Source organism: Neopelma chrysocephalum, unplaced genomic scaffold (assembly GCF_003984885.1).
Source record: "Neopelma chrysocephalum unplaced genomic scaffold, ASM398488v2 Primary Assembly neopelma1_43, whole genome shotgun sequence".
NCBI lineage: Eukaryota > Metazoa > Chordata > Aves > Passeriformes > Pipridae > Neopelma > Neopelma chrysocephalum.
Window position 1 is genome coordinate 14793730 of NW_020897702.1, and position 16786 is coordinate 14810515.

At 41.3% G+C, this 16786-nt stretch overlaps 1 protein-coding gene across 1 annotated transcript in view; it reads right to left on the minus strand.

Annotated features, from left to right (window-relative positions):
• Positions 1-14978, minus strand: part of HEPHL1 (hephaestin like 1) — a 33483-nt gene extending 18505 nt beyond the window's left edge. The window contains exons 1-7 of the mRNA XM_027677407.1: positions 14809-14978; positions 6108-6352; positions 5157-5369; positions 3208-3387; positions 1982-2236; positions 850-1018; positions 28-164 (exon numbers count right to left, since the gene is read on the minus strand). Of these exons, the coding sequence (XP_027533208.1) occupies positions 28-164; positions 850-1018; positions 1982-2236; positions 3208-3387; positions 5157-5369; positions 6108-6352; positions 14809-14978 (1369 nt within the window). The remainder of the gene's footprint in view (positions 1-27; positions 165-849; positions 1019-1981; positions 2237-3207; positions 3388-5156; positions 5370-6107; positions 6353-14808) is intronic.
• Positions 14979-16786: the final 1808 nt, after the last annotated feature.

Genomic DNA, 16786 nt, shown 5'->3' on the forward strand with positions numbered 1-16786 from the left:
GACAGGAGGGGAAAATATTCACTATACCAAGTATTCCCAGGTGCTTCATGTCCTCTGACCAAGTCTTCTTACTGAATGTTGCATCAGTGTACTCCACATAGCGAACTTTCCAATATTGTCCTCCTATTCTGTCAGTTCCTTGTGTGAAGTATGTTGCAGATTCACTGTGGAATTAGCAAATCAGACTGATTAAATAATTGGAGGTTCAGACGGAACCCTTCATTTCAGATAAAGTTATTACTCCAGACACGGGAGACATGACCCCAGAAGTTACTAGTTTGCATACACTTTTCTAGCAGACGAAGAGAGATATTACCAGTTGGAATTAGTTAACAAATGAGCATTCATTGTGCATTAGACTTTAATGTTTAACCCCAATTTACTTAGGGAGACATCTATACCGACTTACCTTAGGGCAAGAACTGTGCACAATGTGTCTCTAATCCTTGTTGGCTTTTCTGGGAGATACCATAATGCAGCTTGTCTTCATCAGTAATAGCAGAGGGGGAAATTCTACTGTTATGGTGCCTCTGAAATGCACTGACTGTAGTTGTGAAAGCTGCCTGAGTAGTCTTGACAAAGGGTCATTAACTCTGTTGAACTTGGTGTGCCTCACTGGGGTCACTTTCTTCATGGACTTAATGGAGCAAGATAAGTGCTTCCAGAAAGCATCTACAAGCATCACAGTTATGAATCTAACTTCCTAGCAAGGCTGTGTAAATCCATTCTTCCCTGCCCCTTTCAATTAAAATTAATAACAGTGCAGGACCTAGCCCTGGTGAATCACTGGGGAAGTCTCACACAGACTCCTGAAATTAAAGCACAACAGGAGAGTACAAGAAAACTCACCTGCCAGTGGCATTCAAACCCTGCCCAGTGAATTTATCATAACCATCAGGTCCATAATTCCAGAGCACTTCTTCGGCAGCAATATAGTATCTTCTCATATGACTGATTGGTGAAGGGTGAGACAGGTTTTTTTGGCAGATCTGAACATCATATAGTGCCTCCATGCCACCTGGGAGGAGAAAGAGTCTGGAGACAGTCCCTGACCAGCTGCAGTGTCAGCAATCTCATGGATACAAATGCACATTCAAAACTCTCTGGGAGCTACATGGATTGAAAATAATTACCAGAGTAAATTATTTTTTTAAAAGACTTTCTCTGCCTACACTGGGCCAGATGCCAGTGTCCTTCTTTTGCAAGGTGGTGCTTTATGCCACAGGTGAAACCCACTGACAACAGTGGCACTCATTAGTTGCTTATTTACTCAATTTCTTAATCTGTGTAAGGATGGTAGAATGATTTGGGGTATCAGAGTGCCTCCAGAAGTCTGCAAAATGGCATCATCTCCCCTTGACTTTCATTGAAATAGAGGCTGGGTATTTCCACTGAAGGTATTTGTTGCTTGCCAGAATCAAGTCTGTTTTGCCTGATGCAAATCCCACTGAAATCAATGTGCAAGCTCACAGAAGTAAAAATTCTCCCAACTCATCTCTGCTATGATAATTATACATTGCCCGCTGCTGTGAGACCTACTTTATGATATGTGCTTTTGGGGTCTCACATCACACAAGTATCGCAACATCATCATCAAATTCCTTCAGCTGGCATGATTTTTTTAATGTGTAAGTACTTGTCTACAACAAAAAGTGGTGATGAAGGCTCCTCTCATTGCTCATAAAAATCTCCGGTTTATGCAGAAAGCGTGGTGACAGTGCTGAGTCTAGCAAGCCTTCCTCATATGAGTTACACAGCCAAGTCACTCATACTAGCTAAAGATTTGGCCCAATGTGTATAATTTCCACTGGTGACTAAACTCATATTCATGATGTTTATCTGATGAAGTAGTTCCAAAGTGTTTCAAAGTCACAAAAAAAGTGTCAAACCCTGCTTTCCCTGGAAACATCCTTCAGTTTTCTTTTCCTAACATAATAGTCTGGAACTTCTGAAAGGATGAGGGGGATCTATAGCAGCATACCTCGTAAGTGCTCATTAACCTGGCACGTTATCAGCCACCTCCCAGGGCTCCTGGGAGTCATCTCCGCTGTGATGAACGTTGCTGGGAACAGGCCGACAACATCTGCTCTCTGGTCTCTATTAGTGAACGTGTGGCCGTAGAAATAAGCAGCATGGATATCTATCTCGCTTCCCATGCCAAACAAGTGCCAGGACATGGAAGTGTCAGCACACATCTCCAAGCCGGGGAGATTGCCATAAATGTAACCGTTAATAGCTAAAAACAAAAGTATGAGACTTTATGAGAGGTGAAAGAAAAGTGCCAAGTGCCTTTGATCCCATTTCTAAGGATGATTCTTTCCTAGCCCAGAAAAGAAACTGCCTGAATGTTCACACTGAATAAGGCCCTCACAGGTTCCTCGATGAAGAGTAACAGTTTGAACATACAGCTTACAGCTGTAGATGATCAAATGCCCCAAATTCTCTGTCTGTGTAATAGACTTCCTGGGTAATACCAAGATGTTACAAAGTCTGAGTCACAGTCAAAAAGGCCAGATAATGAAGTTAACTTGTTCTGCAGCTATTTAGCATGGATGAAACCTATTTACTCTTATGCTGAGTCATAAATATGTCATTATATGCCAGGCTTAAGCAATTCAGATTTGAAAATTATGATATCAGTCAAATCAGTCTAGTCAGCTTTCTCTTCCTCAGCTTCCACATCTGACAATGTATCAGGACACTCAGAGAATGAGACTCATATTTTGCAAAATATTTTAGCTCCTAGACTCCCTGGAACAACCAAAATATACTGAAATATCTGGAATTAAGTTCTTACACCAGATGTCCAAATGGCACAAAGCACTACTGGCCAATGGATCTCTGAAGGGCAAGAGTGGTTGTACCAGCCACAAGTCCTTTGAGAACCCTTCCAATACACACATCTCTAAGTGCTCTGCAGCTTTTTCTCTTTTCACAGCTGGACAAACAAATGGTTTAAATCTGTTGCCTAAGATAAAATGATAAAAAAATGGCAGAGCTGGGCATGAAAGCCAAATCTCCTTTCTGCGAACCAGTGTGTCATGCTTTATTTAGGGAGAGGTTTTTATCAACAGAGTACTTCAACATCCTGACTCATTCCTTGCTGCCACAGATAAAGGAGAAACATTACAGGGTACAGGAAGTCCTACTGAAGTGAAGAGCCTGCTAACTGCTGTAGGTCACCATTTGCTCAAGAGTCCTTCTCACCATGCATTCGGTTGCTGGTCTGGAAACCTTCATCCTCTTTGTCCACTGTGTCTGGTTCTAAGCAGAAGGTGTTTATATTCTCATCGAGGTACCAGCTGAAGTTTTCATCTACAATGCTAAACATCAGGGCAAAAGCATTAGCAGCACCAGTCCCTTCTATTGTGGTGTCATCTGCAGTTCCTAAATTGCAAACAAAAAGGAAAGTGATAGAAAAAGCCTTGGAGGGGATTGAATTTAAAAGTGACGATAACCTTGGAGCACTCAAGGAAATACAGTGTGCTGCCCATGTTCTACAGGGCAGGATGAATCTCCTAATTTTGCTCTTCTAAGACATCTTGACTCCCCTCCAACAGACTTTGAACAGATAAGTGCCTCCAGAAGGCAGTTCATCTTGTCTAACTCAAGCTGATATTTCACTACCTCTTTGTTTTGACATAAGCACAAGTACCTGTCAATATTTGTTGTCCTATTTCCCCTTCTTTGGCCTGCTGCACCCAACCCTGCCCTTCAGTCAGCGTTAGTTAGCAACTGTGCACAGTGAGCCAGTTTGTGGGCCTGATCTAGACAGAAAGCAAGGAGAGTTCTTTTTGACTGGGAATTAAGGAGGGGAGAGTGGCAGCCTGCATTTCTGTTGCATTGAAGCGACTGCTGAATCATACCACCAGAAAGGCCATCTAAATGTGACTCACTCTCCATGGACTAATGAGGAATCTTTGACAGTTATCTAGGACTAGATAAAAAGGCTGAAGGCACGATGAACAGAATCTGTTCCAGAGAAGTTCAATACCATTATCCAAAGGACCGCTTGGCAAACAACCTGAGACTATAGGAGTGGCGATATCAAGGAGTCTATTATTATCCATTGGCAGGTGTAAACTTCATCTAATTGTCCAGTCTATCTCTGAGCCCATGAAAACCTTTGCTTCCCCTGCAAAGGAGAGAGCTCAGAGACTTGCTGTCAGCCTTGTGACCACCACTGCTGTGTGGATGACTAGAGCAGTAACATTATGTAGATATCCACCTTGAATTCAACAGCAAACATGCAGATAACACTGGCCTTTCAGGCTAGGATTGTTTAGAATGTGCTATCTCCTAGCTTCATGTATTGTTGTGTAGTTATCAGCTCAGTTTCACATATTCAGGCAGTTCTGCAGATTTCAAAGGCTCTCCAAGAGAATAGAAGGCAGAAACATTTTAATTGTGTGAGTTAAGCTGGAGACAGGGCCTGTCCTTTCCACATTGAAGTCTTTCTCTTCTTTGTGTGTAAAACCTGCTTCACTTAGATGTTCTGTACATAAAATCTGGGCTGATTTTGTACTATGGGAGTTACTGCAAAGAAAGGGCATAGTTATACGTGCCCAGAGACAGAGGTGGCAATGGCTCAGCTGATCAAGGGGAGAGGGCTGGTAGATGATGTCTCCAGCACAACATTAGCAGGCTATAACGTACACAGGACAGCTGTTCAGTGCACACCCCCTATGGTTGTAAGATACAACTTGTGAGCAAAAATAAACATATGATCTGTATGGGGAAATAATTACAAACGCTGGACTTTCAAGTATGTAAACACTGTTGCCAAAGTCACCTGCCCAGCCCTAATTTCATTTCCTGAGCAATGAGTCCTTTGTTCTTCCTGAAATGACCCCAATTTGGGAACATTTATAGTTGGTCTCGGCCATGACAGGATGGTCACAGAGCATGCTGCAGTCCCTCCACCTGCCGAGGTAAATCTCTCATGAAGCCAAAGGGGAGCAGGAAGGGGATTGTCCCAGAGCTACAATACCTACCCTGGGATGCTGCTGGAATGGCCCATCTATTCCTTGCCCCTTTTTATGGGCTATGTAGGGATAGACTCTAGACCATCATGATTATACCTGTAAGCAAAAATGACTTTTAAGATGCCAAGCTTGGCAGAGGGGCTTGCTCTATCAGTGTTTCTAGCTCAGTACCTTTTTTACACACCAGCAGAGGCCCAATTAAACCAGATGCAATATCTCTTGGTGTGTCAATGTGAGAATGGTAAATCCAAGTCAAGCAGTTTGAGTCTGCCAAAGTTGGGGAATAATCTTTCCTTACTGGCCATGTGTATGTGTAATTTCCACCAGGAACAACAAAGTCGTCCTCCTTGCTTTTACCGCCGGTTCCATCAGGGTAAAGTGCTCCTAATACATAAAAAGGAAAAAGGAAGCTTTTAGCCCCTCCTTAACTGATTTTGTTAAATAAATATGTAATTTATTCTAATTTAACACTTGTTTATAAAATAATAACAGCACTCAAACACAGAATCACTGAGACATTGTGAAAAAACTCAATATTTCTGGCAATCTCATCAAAAAATGTTGAGAGTTAAAATCCATGTTTTATCAGTTGAAAAAGCTTTAAAAATGCTCTATTTTTTTCTTGTTTCTTTATTTTCATCAGTCATGTGCACATTTTGTCAGCTAACATTATGTATCTTCTCACAGAAAACTGATGAGGGTAGTGAATGTAGGCAAATCCACACAATCCTCTAACAAAGATATACATACATAGGTTTGGGATTCTGAAAACCATATCATGCCTGTTATAACCCAAAAGAGAGGAAAACATTTAGTTGCAAGAACTCCATGCATTCAAATAGACTAAATATGTAAAAGGAAGGAGGGAAGATGTTTTGGTTACCTATAATTCAGAAAAATAATTCCGGAACAAAGACCCATCTAACCTGTTTCAGTATTGGATTTATCCCAAATATCGAAAGTTTGTGCTAAAAAGTTTTAAGAGATGAGGTTGTTCCTGGTCTTAGTGATCTCAAGTACTCTGATGTCAATGTCCATAGCAAGAAATACTTAAACAAACTTTTAGCCATGATACAAGTTACTCCAGGAGGAAAAGAGAGGAAAAGGCAAATGAGCTTTTACCTTCAGAGTCCTTGTCATAGAAGACCCCATGTGGATGCACAGAGTATGGGCGGGAAGCAAAGTTTTTTAGATGGATGATAAAGACATCCTCTTCTTCTGCCTTCAGGACTGGCCCAAGGAATCCCAGCCATGCTGCTTTGGGGATCTCTTGGGAGTAAGTGTCATCTGTGAATTGCCTAAAAATAGCCTTTTTGTACACACGTCCGATTCGGTTGGCTCCTCTTGTCGCATACACACTTGCAAACCTAGTGTTGGGAAGGGAAAATAATTTAGAGACAATAAACCTCACTTAAGAATTGATCAAATAACTGATGCTTACAGTGAAGATAAATAGTTCCCTGCACAGGTCACACAGCTGGTGGAATTAGAGCTAAGGAGTAAATCTGAACAAGATTAGCAGGGTCCAAGCCCCTTTCTGTACAATAACAACCATCTACTTGCAGGTCTGGTCTTTAGCACAGTTGCTACAAGTCTTCATTGAGGACTGGCCATTCAAGCCCTTCTGTACAGTTTTAGCAGCTTCTCCCTCTTTTGAAGGTTTGAAACCTCACCTCTGAAAGTATGACTGTTCAGAAGGAAAAGAAATCCAAATTAAGTTTTTTCAAAAGTCAATAAGAGCAATTCTAATCAGACAGTTTGACTCCCTGGAAGAATAACATTAAATGTGTTTTGCATGAAACGCATAATTTCTACATTCCAGAGTCTGTTTATAGCAACTTCATGTGATGGAGAACCCACCATATGGTCAGTGGTTAACATATTATAGCTTTTAAATACCTGCTTCCTTCGAAGCCTGAAGTGTATTTGCAGTCTAATATCATCCAGCTCCACACTCCAACTGGTTTCCATCAAGCCCTCTCTCAGATCAAAGGAGCCACATGCCATCAAGAACTTCTTTTCTATGCAGGCACCTGCATAAGTTTTAATTAATTGACTAAATTGCCTCCTACCTCTCTTCTGGACAAACCAAGCACTTCTGGACAAACCAAGCACACTGACATTCTTTATGCCACAAATCTTTCCCAAAGGTCTTTTTTGAAAACCAGTATTTCCCCATCTCTTTTGAAATCTGAACACAAGAACTCACACAATAGGTACATAATGTTCCAGCTAGGGCCAGAGGTGTTCCCAGTCAATATTTCTCACACAACTGGGAAATAGTTTTTTCCTTTTAATTATAGCATCATACTCGCAACCTGTGTTCATCCCAACTGTGATGATATAAAATCCATTTTTTGCTTCTCTCCAGGTTATGGTTGATAATCCCTAATTATCCCACACAATGAGGGCAGAAATGAAATGCTTTTCTACATAATCAGCAGTGGATTGTATAACCAACTTCACCATAGTTGACTGCTCCATGAACTTTTTCATTCCCTGAAGACTTTTTTAACTTTCATGGTTCCTAACAAACTCATAAAAAAAGCTGAACTAAATTTTCCTGAAGTATCACTGGCAGAAATACAGCAATTTCATATTCATTGTGAGTTTTTGAGACTGGTCAGTTCACCTGCTTAACCAATTTTTTTAGATGCTTTTGTGAAGTGCCAGTAACCTAAGTGGTGGATATTGCATGAGTTGAAAGGTATGATTTGCTGTAAGCTCTTCACCATAAGATACACTACTCTCTCTACCCAAACCATTCTATGATTCTACGATTTCTAGGACACCATAACTCACAACATCCCCCATGTGGTCACTACATCTCCATTGTCACTGTCTAAAACAGGCCCTTGAATTGATCCAGATATAAAAGCCTCCAAAAAGAATGCTTTTTCATTTAAAACATGGGTTTTATAACAAGCCACAAGCTTTGGCACAAATTGAAACATTGCCAATGATACTGCTGTGGCAGAAACAGTCGGCAGGGATGGCAGGGAACAGACGGAAGCTTCTCAGTCTGCTTCTTCACAGAAAAACGTACATCAGATAAATACACCCCAAAAGCACAGTTAAGGAATGAGTTGCCAAGAAATCTGGATTTTCAGTGAATTAGCAGGTCTGTGGTAACTGTCTGTGCACATAGCAAGACCTGGCAAGTCACACTGCATTCATCAAGGAGAAGGTACCTTCCACTGCCTGGGGGGAAGAGCTACTACAAGAGTCTTTACCATAGAGTGGTAAATAGTGTCAGTAGGAGTTCAGTGTAAATGCATATGCTTCCTTACCTCATGGCAATGTATTCATGTGGCTATGCCTTAATTCGAATTATGAATTGATTTTTAAACGATTTATAAGACATTTTCTTTAGAAAAATATCAAATAGATTTTTTGAAAAGTCCCTATTTTCAAGAGAGATTTTTTTCCAATTTCATCAGCCACCAATATTTAAATGAGGTGCTGCAATGGCACCATACTTTCCCCATGGTGACAGTATCTTTATGCCCTTGGCTTTCATGCCAGACTATTTTGCACACTCTCCCATAACGCACCTGGGATACATTGTTTCTCCTGAAGAAGGAGAATTGTACCCCAGAAAAATGCACTGTTTGATGAGGCTTTGTTCGATGCTTAACATGAGCCTGGCTCCTTTAAATGCACAGATCAGGGATTCCAACATCCAATTAATTACTGAAGTTCAAGAAATCACCCTGAGGAAACCCTCTAGGATTAAGCACTGGAGACTTTCTCATATAAAGCCATGCTATAATATCTGGATCTTTGCTTGTCTCCTACTTAAAGCCATCTAGGAGGCAGGAAAAGAAGCCTTTTTAGTGGCAGTTTTCTGAAAGTGGCCTATTCAAACAATCCCCTTGTTTGGAGCTGCAGAGCCCACTGTCAGTGCAATAGTTATCAGGTGCAGCAGTCACAGTGTAGGTGATGCTCTGTATGCACAGAGACATGTATTTTCAGCACACCCATTTGTTTGCCCTCAGTACCTGAGAACAGGGCTCATTGGTGGTTGTTAGTCCCACTCTAGGTGCCCAGGCTACCCCATTTCATCCAGGAGGATTTTGGGTGCCCACCTCAGCACTGCAAGTAGCTGGTAGCTCTGTGCTTCTTTACAGGTGTAAAGAAGCTGTGCTGCACATTACAGTGCTTAAAGTCCTTTGCAGAATCAGAGAATCACAGAATATCCTGAGTTGGAAGGGACCTGCAAGGATCACTGGAATACCCACATTGGAGCTCGTGCCAAAATGTTTCTTATCTGTAATTCCTCTCTTGTCACAAGAAGACAAACCTTCTCCCTCCCTCTTCATACTCCCCTGCTCATTGCAAACTGTTTCATCCTCCTGGTGATTTTGTGATATCACTGCCTGAATCACTTCCATCTTTCTGGTCTTGTGCAGATGTAAGAACTGCTGCTCTAAATTTTAACTATCTCCTTCCAACTCAGTTGTCAGCCTGCACATAATGGTCTGCCAGCTCCACTCCTGATGGCAAAGGCAGTGACTCCACCCTCTGGGGCTGTACCCATGAAAGTTTCCTGAATTCCCCCCTTCATCTCCGCTAGTCAGGGCAGTCTTGAGGTTACAGAGATAAGCAGGCTTGCAAATTAGGGTATAAAAAAATCTTGTTCAGACTAAGAAAGCTGTGCAATCCTGCCTTTATTTTTGTGCCTGGTTTCATTTTGCTGTCTGACCACTCTCAGTATTTCCTAACGTACAAGAAAAGTTGGCAACGCAAATGAATGGAACAGGGAGTTATTAATAGGGAATTAACTCTAATTCCTTAAAATAAGTGTTAACATAATTACAGACATTCATGTCCCTGCAATGATGAACAGTAAGTCTCTTCCAAATGAGAGAAGGAGTAAAACAAGAGTGTCACATAGATTCTACTTCAAGGCTAGAAATGCAGATAATCTGCTGTGTCCAGTAAGGATCATGATTTAGGACAGGATCATGAGTGAAGTGTTATTTCTCCGCTTATTTCTTTTACCACACAGAATAAGTGTTTTGCCATGATTTTTACCATGTTTATGTCAACTTTGATCTTAGGGTTACAACCTAACAGATGTTATGTTTTCCAAGAGGTGCTTACACCAGTACTGTGTTATAGTGTGCATGGCCAAGTAAACAGTTCCCCAGTAGCCTGGAGACAGATCCTTTCTAATAGAATTTTGAAGCCTTCTGAGTTTGTTTGCTGCTGTAATCACCACTGAGTGCCAAAAAATCAGCATTCAGAATAACTAGCAGATATGGACTCCCAAATTTTTCCCTGTAGTTAACATTGCAAATAGCCGCTGTACGGTCCTGGGTGAAACTGTAGGCAAATGAAAACTTCCTTTTATTTTTATTGTTCCACTAAAGTTCCACAGATTTTACACTGGCAAACATTTAAACAAGCATCTTCATGGATTTGTTCCCTAAAATCTGTTGGTGGTGAAACCTTCCTTACTCTCTATCCTCTTCATATACTCAATGACTGAGTTTATAACAGCTTTTTTACCTCAGAGTTCCAGATTTTTCCTGTGGCTGAAGTAAGCAGGGATAGTGCCCATGGCTCTAGACTGCCCCTACCATTTTAAGCCCTGGGTCATATAATCTGTTTAGGGTAATTGTCTGCCAAACCATGACTCCCATACTAAGGCCAATGCAATGTCTGTTCTTGAGGAATGGCCAGTGGAGGGGGACTGGTGGTGCCAACTCACCTTTGTAGATGGTACCCTGACCACAAAGCATCAAACAACAAAGTAAGTTGTATGTCTTCAAAAGAGAGAGATACAAAGTCCTCAAAGAATGTTTTAGGCTTTTTCTGACCCACATGAGCCATGGAAAAGGTCAATCAAATTCATAAAATCTTAGATGAAGCTCTGAGGTGTCACTAGTGTGGTATGATGGCTTCTCTCCTACAATAAAATTGTACTTCCCCTGAAGTCAATAATAAAACTCATCTCAGGCTTCATTAGAGCCAGGATTTCACCTCAAATGCCCTTTTGATGTTGACCCTTCCCATAATGATCATCTCTGCTGTTGCAATTGGGTTATTTGGCCACATAATGACTCAGCCATTAGTTTAGCATCTGTGACGACAGTTTCACCGTCATTTGTCTGGGTGGGATCTCCTCATAGGCAAATTGCTCAAAACATGTTTGATGCTGTGGTAACAAAAAACACCCGTTAGTGTTGGTAGGTGCGAGACTTGGCCCAGATAAATGTAGAATTGGTGTTCTAAAGAAAAGGGATGAGCTGTTACATCAGGCAAATCTTACTAACCTCTACCACCAGCAGAGCAAGATTTAAGTGTCCATAGTGTAAACTAGTATCAAATTAATTTAAACGGATTATCAACTAAACTTTAATCCTGAAGGCTGAGCTACAGGAGGGAGAGAATGACTTATGCATGTCAAGACACAACACCTAGGTGTATTTTCCTTTGGAAAGGTCATTTCCCATGTGACCATTAAAGGGAAGAGGTAACAGTCAAGCTCACCCTCCTACTGCAGTAATACCCATGCCCTAACTCACGAAGTCTGCAGCACATCCAGCAGCACTGACAGCACCTTGCACCTTGTGTGTCCAGTTCAGCATGGTTTAATGATGCCAACTCTTTCACCAGTTATATCAGGTGGGAAGGGATGCTGAACACCTTCCCAGCTCACCTACGCCCAGTGGCCATAATGAGGATCTGCAACTTCCAAAGGCCCTTATGCTTTGGAAAATGTAAGTTTAATTTTGGAGAGAAAACAGAGAATGACATTTCTTTGTTTCATTCATAACACTCCAAATTATGAGAATTAGTAGAACAGCTTAAGGCCTCAATTAGACAAGACAAAAGGAAGAGGTGAACAGCCTCATTATTCTCTTTACATAAAAAGTACTGATGTGCAGCAAGATGCTTGTGATACTTGTTCTGTGCAAGCAGTAGACTGGCCCTTGAGCATTGCAGTAAGACAAGGCATAATAAAAATTATCATCCAAGCGGAATAGTTATGCTAACACAGGGCTGGGTTTGGGCTAATTGGCTCTGGGGAGAGGCACCCTCTTCAGCTCACACCCATGGAGGTTCTGATGCAGCACTAGGATTCCTGGCTCCAGAGGCAGCTCACTCAGCACCAGCACAGCAGGAACTGAGTGGCATAGCTGTGTTTGGTGCCAGAATCAGCTCACTTGATTTCCAGCCCCATGCCTCAGCTACTGAAGCCTCCTTTATCCTCTTTATTTCTAAAAACTGAAGGCTGAGGAAGGTATTATTGACTTTGGCATAACAACATTGAAAATCATCTCTTATACGTCACTATCTGATCCAGGTAACGCAACAGTTTCCATTGCAGACTTGCTAATTCAGGATTTTCATTAAGTACTGAAGAATAAATGGTTTTGATTATATCTCTGTGGGCTAACTAGGGAATCAAAGGGTGCATTCCTTTATGTGTATGCACCAATTCTTTTAAAGATAATCAGTTTGTCTACAACCTCTTTATCTTCACTTGCCTCTCAATAAAACTGGGATAGTGCCCCATCAGATGGGTGCTATGAGGATGCATCACAAGGTGAGAAGTGCTAGGCTCAGCGAGCACAGCACAGCGTTGCTGCTTGCAGAACACAGCTGGCTTAAAATGCATCCCTGTCACTATCTGGGAAATAATCTTTAAACTTTGCTTATAGAACTACATTTTTTATAACATCCATAGGAACCAATTAATTAGCTGAAAAGTAGCCCATTAGTATACTGCTTTAAATTTACATTAGAGGTTATCCTAAAGAATTTAATAGTCAAAATAGTTATTACTGGTTCAGTATTTAACCCACATGCTTATGCAGACACACTATTATTCCAGAATAAAGCACTTCATTCTGGCTCAAGTCAATACAATTTGAAAATGGAATAAAATAATAACAAGAATCACTTAAGGGATTCTTCATGAAGGGAGTTCATGGCAAACAGCTCCTCAGCCTTGAATGTATAGTCCACATTAAAATCCTCTGTGGGTAAATCCTTTGGAATTAGCATTCTGTAATTATTACATTACAGTGATGACTGAAGACACAAGCTATCTTCCCGCCCTGTCCTGCCATTTTGTGAAAGGCATTGCATTTGTGTCACAGACTTAAAAGTAAATGTGCTACTTGATGTTCAGGGAACACAAAGTGCAAATACAATTTACAGAACAGGTTCCAATCTGTCTAGTGTATTGGAGTGGATTTATTATTTTATAATGAGAGGTCTTCTGGTTTAGTGAGTAGAGAAAGTTATCCTCTGCTATAAAGAGTAGGAAAGTGAGAAATTTGAGAATTTAGCACAAATGAGGAATAACCTTGCCAGAAAAGCTTGTTTTCATGGGCTGGGAACAAACTATTCTCCTGAATTCTCCTTATAAAGGAGCTTTATTTATTAAAAGTATAATCATAAACTTGTGTTGAAAAATAAAACTCTTTATTGCCTCCTGCTTGTGGCAAAATGATTTTCTTTATGAAATGCACCGAAGAGTGATTCAAAAATTATTGGCCACTAGAGAACAGTCCAGCATTGCTTGGGATTTCCTGAAAAGTCAGAAAGGACATTTCCATTTCTAACTCCTGGGGTGCGCCATCCAGCTCCCAGTGTGCTCCCAGATCTGGTATGGGCACCAGGAACTCCTCACTCACTCACAGCTCCCGCCTCAATCCCAAGTCTAGATTCAGGGGAAGGACCTCCAAACTATCTCTATCATGTCAAAGATACCAGTGAAATATTACAAATATTCCCACACATGCTTGAAATGTGTGTTACCATGCTGTACAAGGTAATGGTTTTAAACTAAAAGAGAGTCAATTTAGATTAGATACAAGGAAAAAGTTTTTCTCAATGAGAGTGGTAAAACACTGGCACACACTGCCTACAGAGGTGGTGGATGCCCTATCCCTGGAAACAGTTAAGGTCAGATTGGAAATAGCTCTGAGCAATCTGATCTAGTTGAAGATGTCTCCGAACATGGCAGGGGACGTGGACTAAATGACCTTTAAAGGTCCCTTCCACCCCAAATTATTCTTTAGAGAGGCACCAAGGATCAGTTCTACCTCCATCTGATGTCCAGGCCAGCTCCCTCGGTGTGGGAGGAACACATGGCCAACCCCAGAAGTACAGACACGAGAACAGACACCTGTTTTCCACTGGCCAAGGCACAGTTCATCACAGTGCTTACCCAGGCTCTCCATTTTCAGCTCTGGTGATCACCAGGAATTCTGTCTGACCATTCACTGTTTTATATATAAGCATTTATCAAATAGATTTTCCAAATGGAGGTCCCCAAAGCTGTATACATTTCAGGGATATAGGGACTTGTATCTCATTCGTAGGTATTATACACATTTCACAATATCATACCAAGTTCCCCAAATTTTATCATCTCACAGGGAGAAAACTTAGAATCTTTGGCAGTTTAACAGACTTCTGTGTCTTATTGGAAGATGCTGTGCTTGATTATAGCAAAGTTGGGGTTTGCTTTTGGATATCCCAGCAATACCTGCCTCTTCATGAAAGATATACAGGGGATTTTAAGCCCACTACTTGATACTTTCTTGACAAATATCAGTTCCTTAACATCCCCTTCAAATTCACATTTACTATCACCTTGCTTAATCAACCGTGATGGAAGAGAAGTCTATCAAAGTCTACTCTTGCCTCAAAGCTGAAATCCCAACTATGACAATGTCATTAGAATAAAACCAAGAAAAAAGATCATCTTACAACATTTCCAGCAATATTAACCATGTTAACCAATTTTGTTTGAAGCTGTTGATACACCTTCAGCTTATCAAAGCCCCCAGTCACTTACTTGTCTTCTAAGAGGCTTTGTCCAGTGATCAGATTTTTCCCAGATGGTGCATAGTCCCAGTTCTCTTCCACAATTCCCAAGTAGTATGTTCTGGTCTTTGCTTCTACCACTGCAAGCAGCCAGAGGAACCCCAGGGTGCAGAGGCAGCCACCACGCTGCTCAGGAGACATTTGTGGTGGTGACTGCGAGGTTGGCAGCAGGCAGGCAGCAGCAGGATGCACCACAGGGAGCTCACCCCTCCCTCCCTCCCAGCTCTCAACAAGTTATAAGTAAGGAAGGGACAGAGCAAAGCTCCTCCTTTTCAGCAGGTTAGGACTCGGATAGGTAGAGAGCTTGGCTATGCAGAGCAGGGCTAGGCAGGAGCTTGCTGTCATGGCAGGACCTTTGCCAATGCTTTGGTGAGTGCATAAATGGCTCACTTACCTGCCCAAGCTAGAGCCAGTCGGTGGTTTTTAGAAGTTTGGATGCTTTTTTGTCCTCTTTTCTAGACTAGATGATATGGTGTATTGAGGCAGATCGTGGTTTTGACACCTCTGTAAAAACCTTTTTTAAAAAATTTTTATTTTAACTTCTTTATCATGTCTGATATTTCTAGAGCTAGCATCCTTCATTGTTTGGGGTTTTTTTCAATGGCATAACACTAAGCTATAATCCATCATTATTGGAGAGAGAAAAAGCATTGGCCAGTACCTCTCCAATTTCTAGGATTTTCTGATCCATTTATTAAGATTGCAAGTGATCTGAATATATTCCATTTAGGCCAAAATGAGGCCTCTTTTTACAAACATTCCTGGAAATAAGAGCTCTTATAAAGTCTTTTCATTTGGACACCTAAGAATTGAGGAACACAAAGATCACCCCTTTATTAACCTTGGTAATTAACATGCACATGTAGTTGTCTAGAAAATCAGTCCCTCCTTTTATAGTTTAACTTCCTCTAAAAGGATATCTGTGTTACCGTCTTGGCAAAGCCAGTGTAAACCTACACTTGATGGGATAGGATATTCTTAACCACTTAGGAAACATTCCAAAAAATATCACCTAGGTGGCAAGACATTTTGCAAAATCATACCACTCTCTTTCTATTTTTTAACTAAATAAAGGCATAAAAAACTTGCAGGTCTGGAATACAGTTCTCAAGACTCATTGCAAGCTTTAACAATTGCAAAATTCCCCTTTCAGCTCCAGAACTATCTGACCTCATCCTCTGAAATGGCAACTCATGGCTAGGGGTTCAAGAGGCTTCACAAATGGATTTGGTAGTCACAGGTTTAATGCTGTCAGCTAAGACATAGCTCAGTGATGTGAATGAGGTTTTATGTGGCAGTCGTGTGAGGTTCACCTCCTGGCATGCAGCAGCCATGCCTACACGCGCAGTCAGCTGTGCTGAACACCTCTCTCCATTACTGGTGTGCAGGTGCCTCTGAAGTCACACAGAGAATAACAAAAAGTAGGTGGGTTTACAGCAACCCAGTCTTCAGCCACCTGGACCATGATAGATCTCATGTACATTAAGAGACAAGGTACACAGACACACAGAATATTTTGCTAAAGAAGCTTTTGGTTGTTTTAGGCATCTCTTGAGCTGAAAGCCCAGTATGCATGGGCAAGGATACAGTCAGACAATTGCAAATGCTCAGCTTGACACAGCTGTAAAACAGGAGTCTCTCAGCTGAAATCTTCTCTCCTTGATACATGCTGATGTTCGTTTTCTCATGTCAGTTAACTGATGAACAATGAGAAGGAGGAGAGGTGATAGGACAAGATAGATGTTGTACAAACAGAGTTCCTGATCCTCTGCACCTGCAGTCTTCCTGATAGTCTTGGATACCTTGCTTGTCTCTTCACTCTTCGGCTGCAAACCAGATGCTGCCCAGCTTCTTGGCTTCTCATGTCAGTCTGTATCTTCTCTTCCAAAACACTGATACTTTAAAACTGTCTTTCATTTCTAATGCTTTGTTGTGTCACTTTGTTGTGT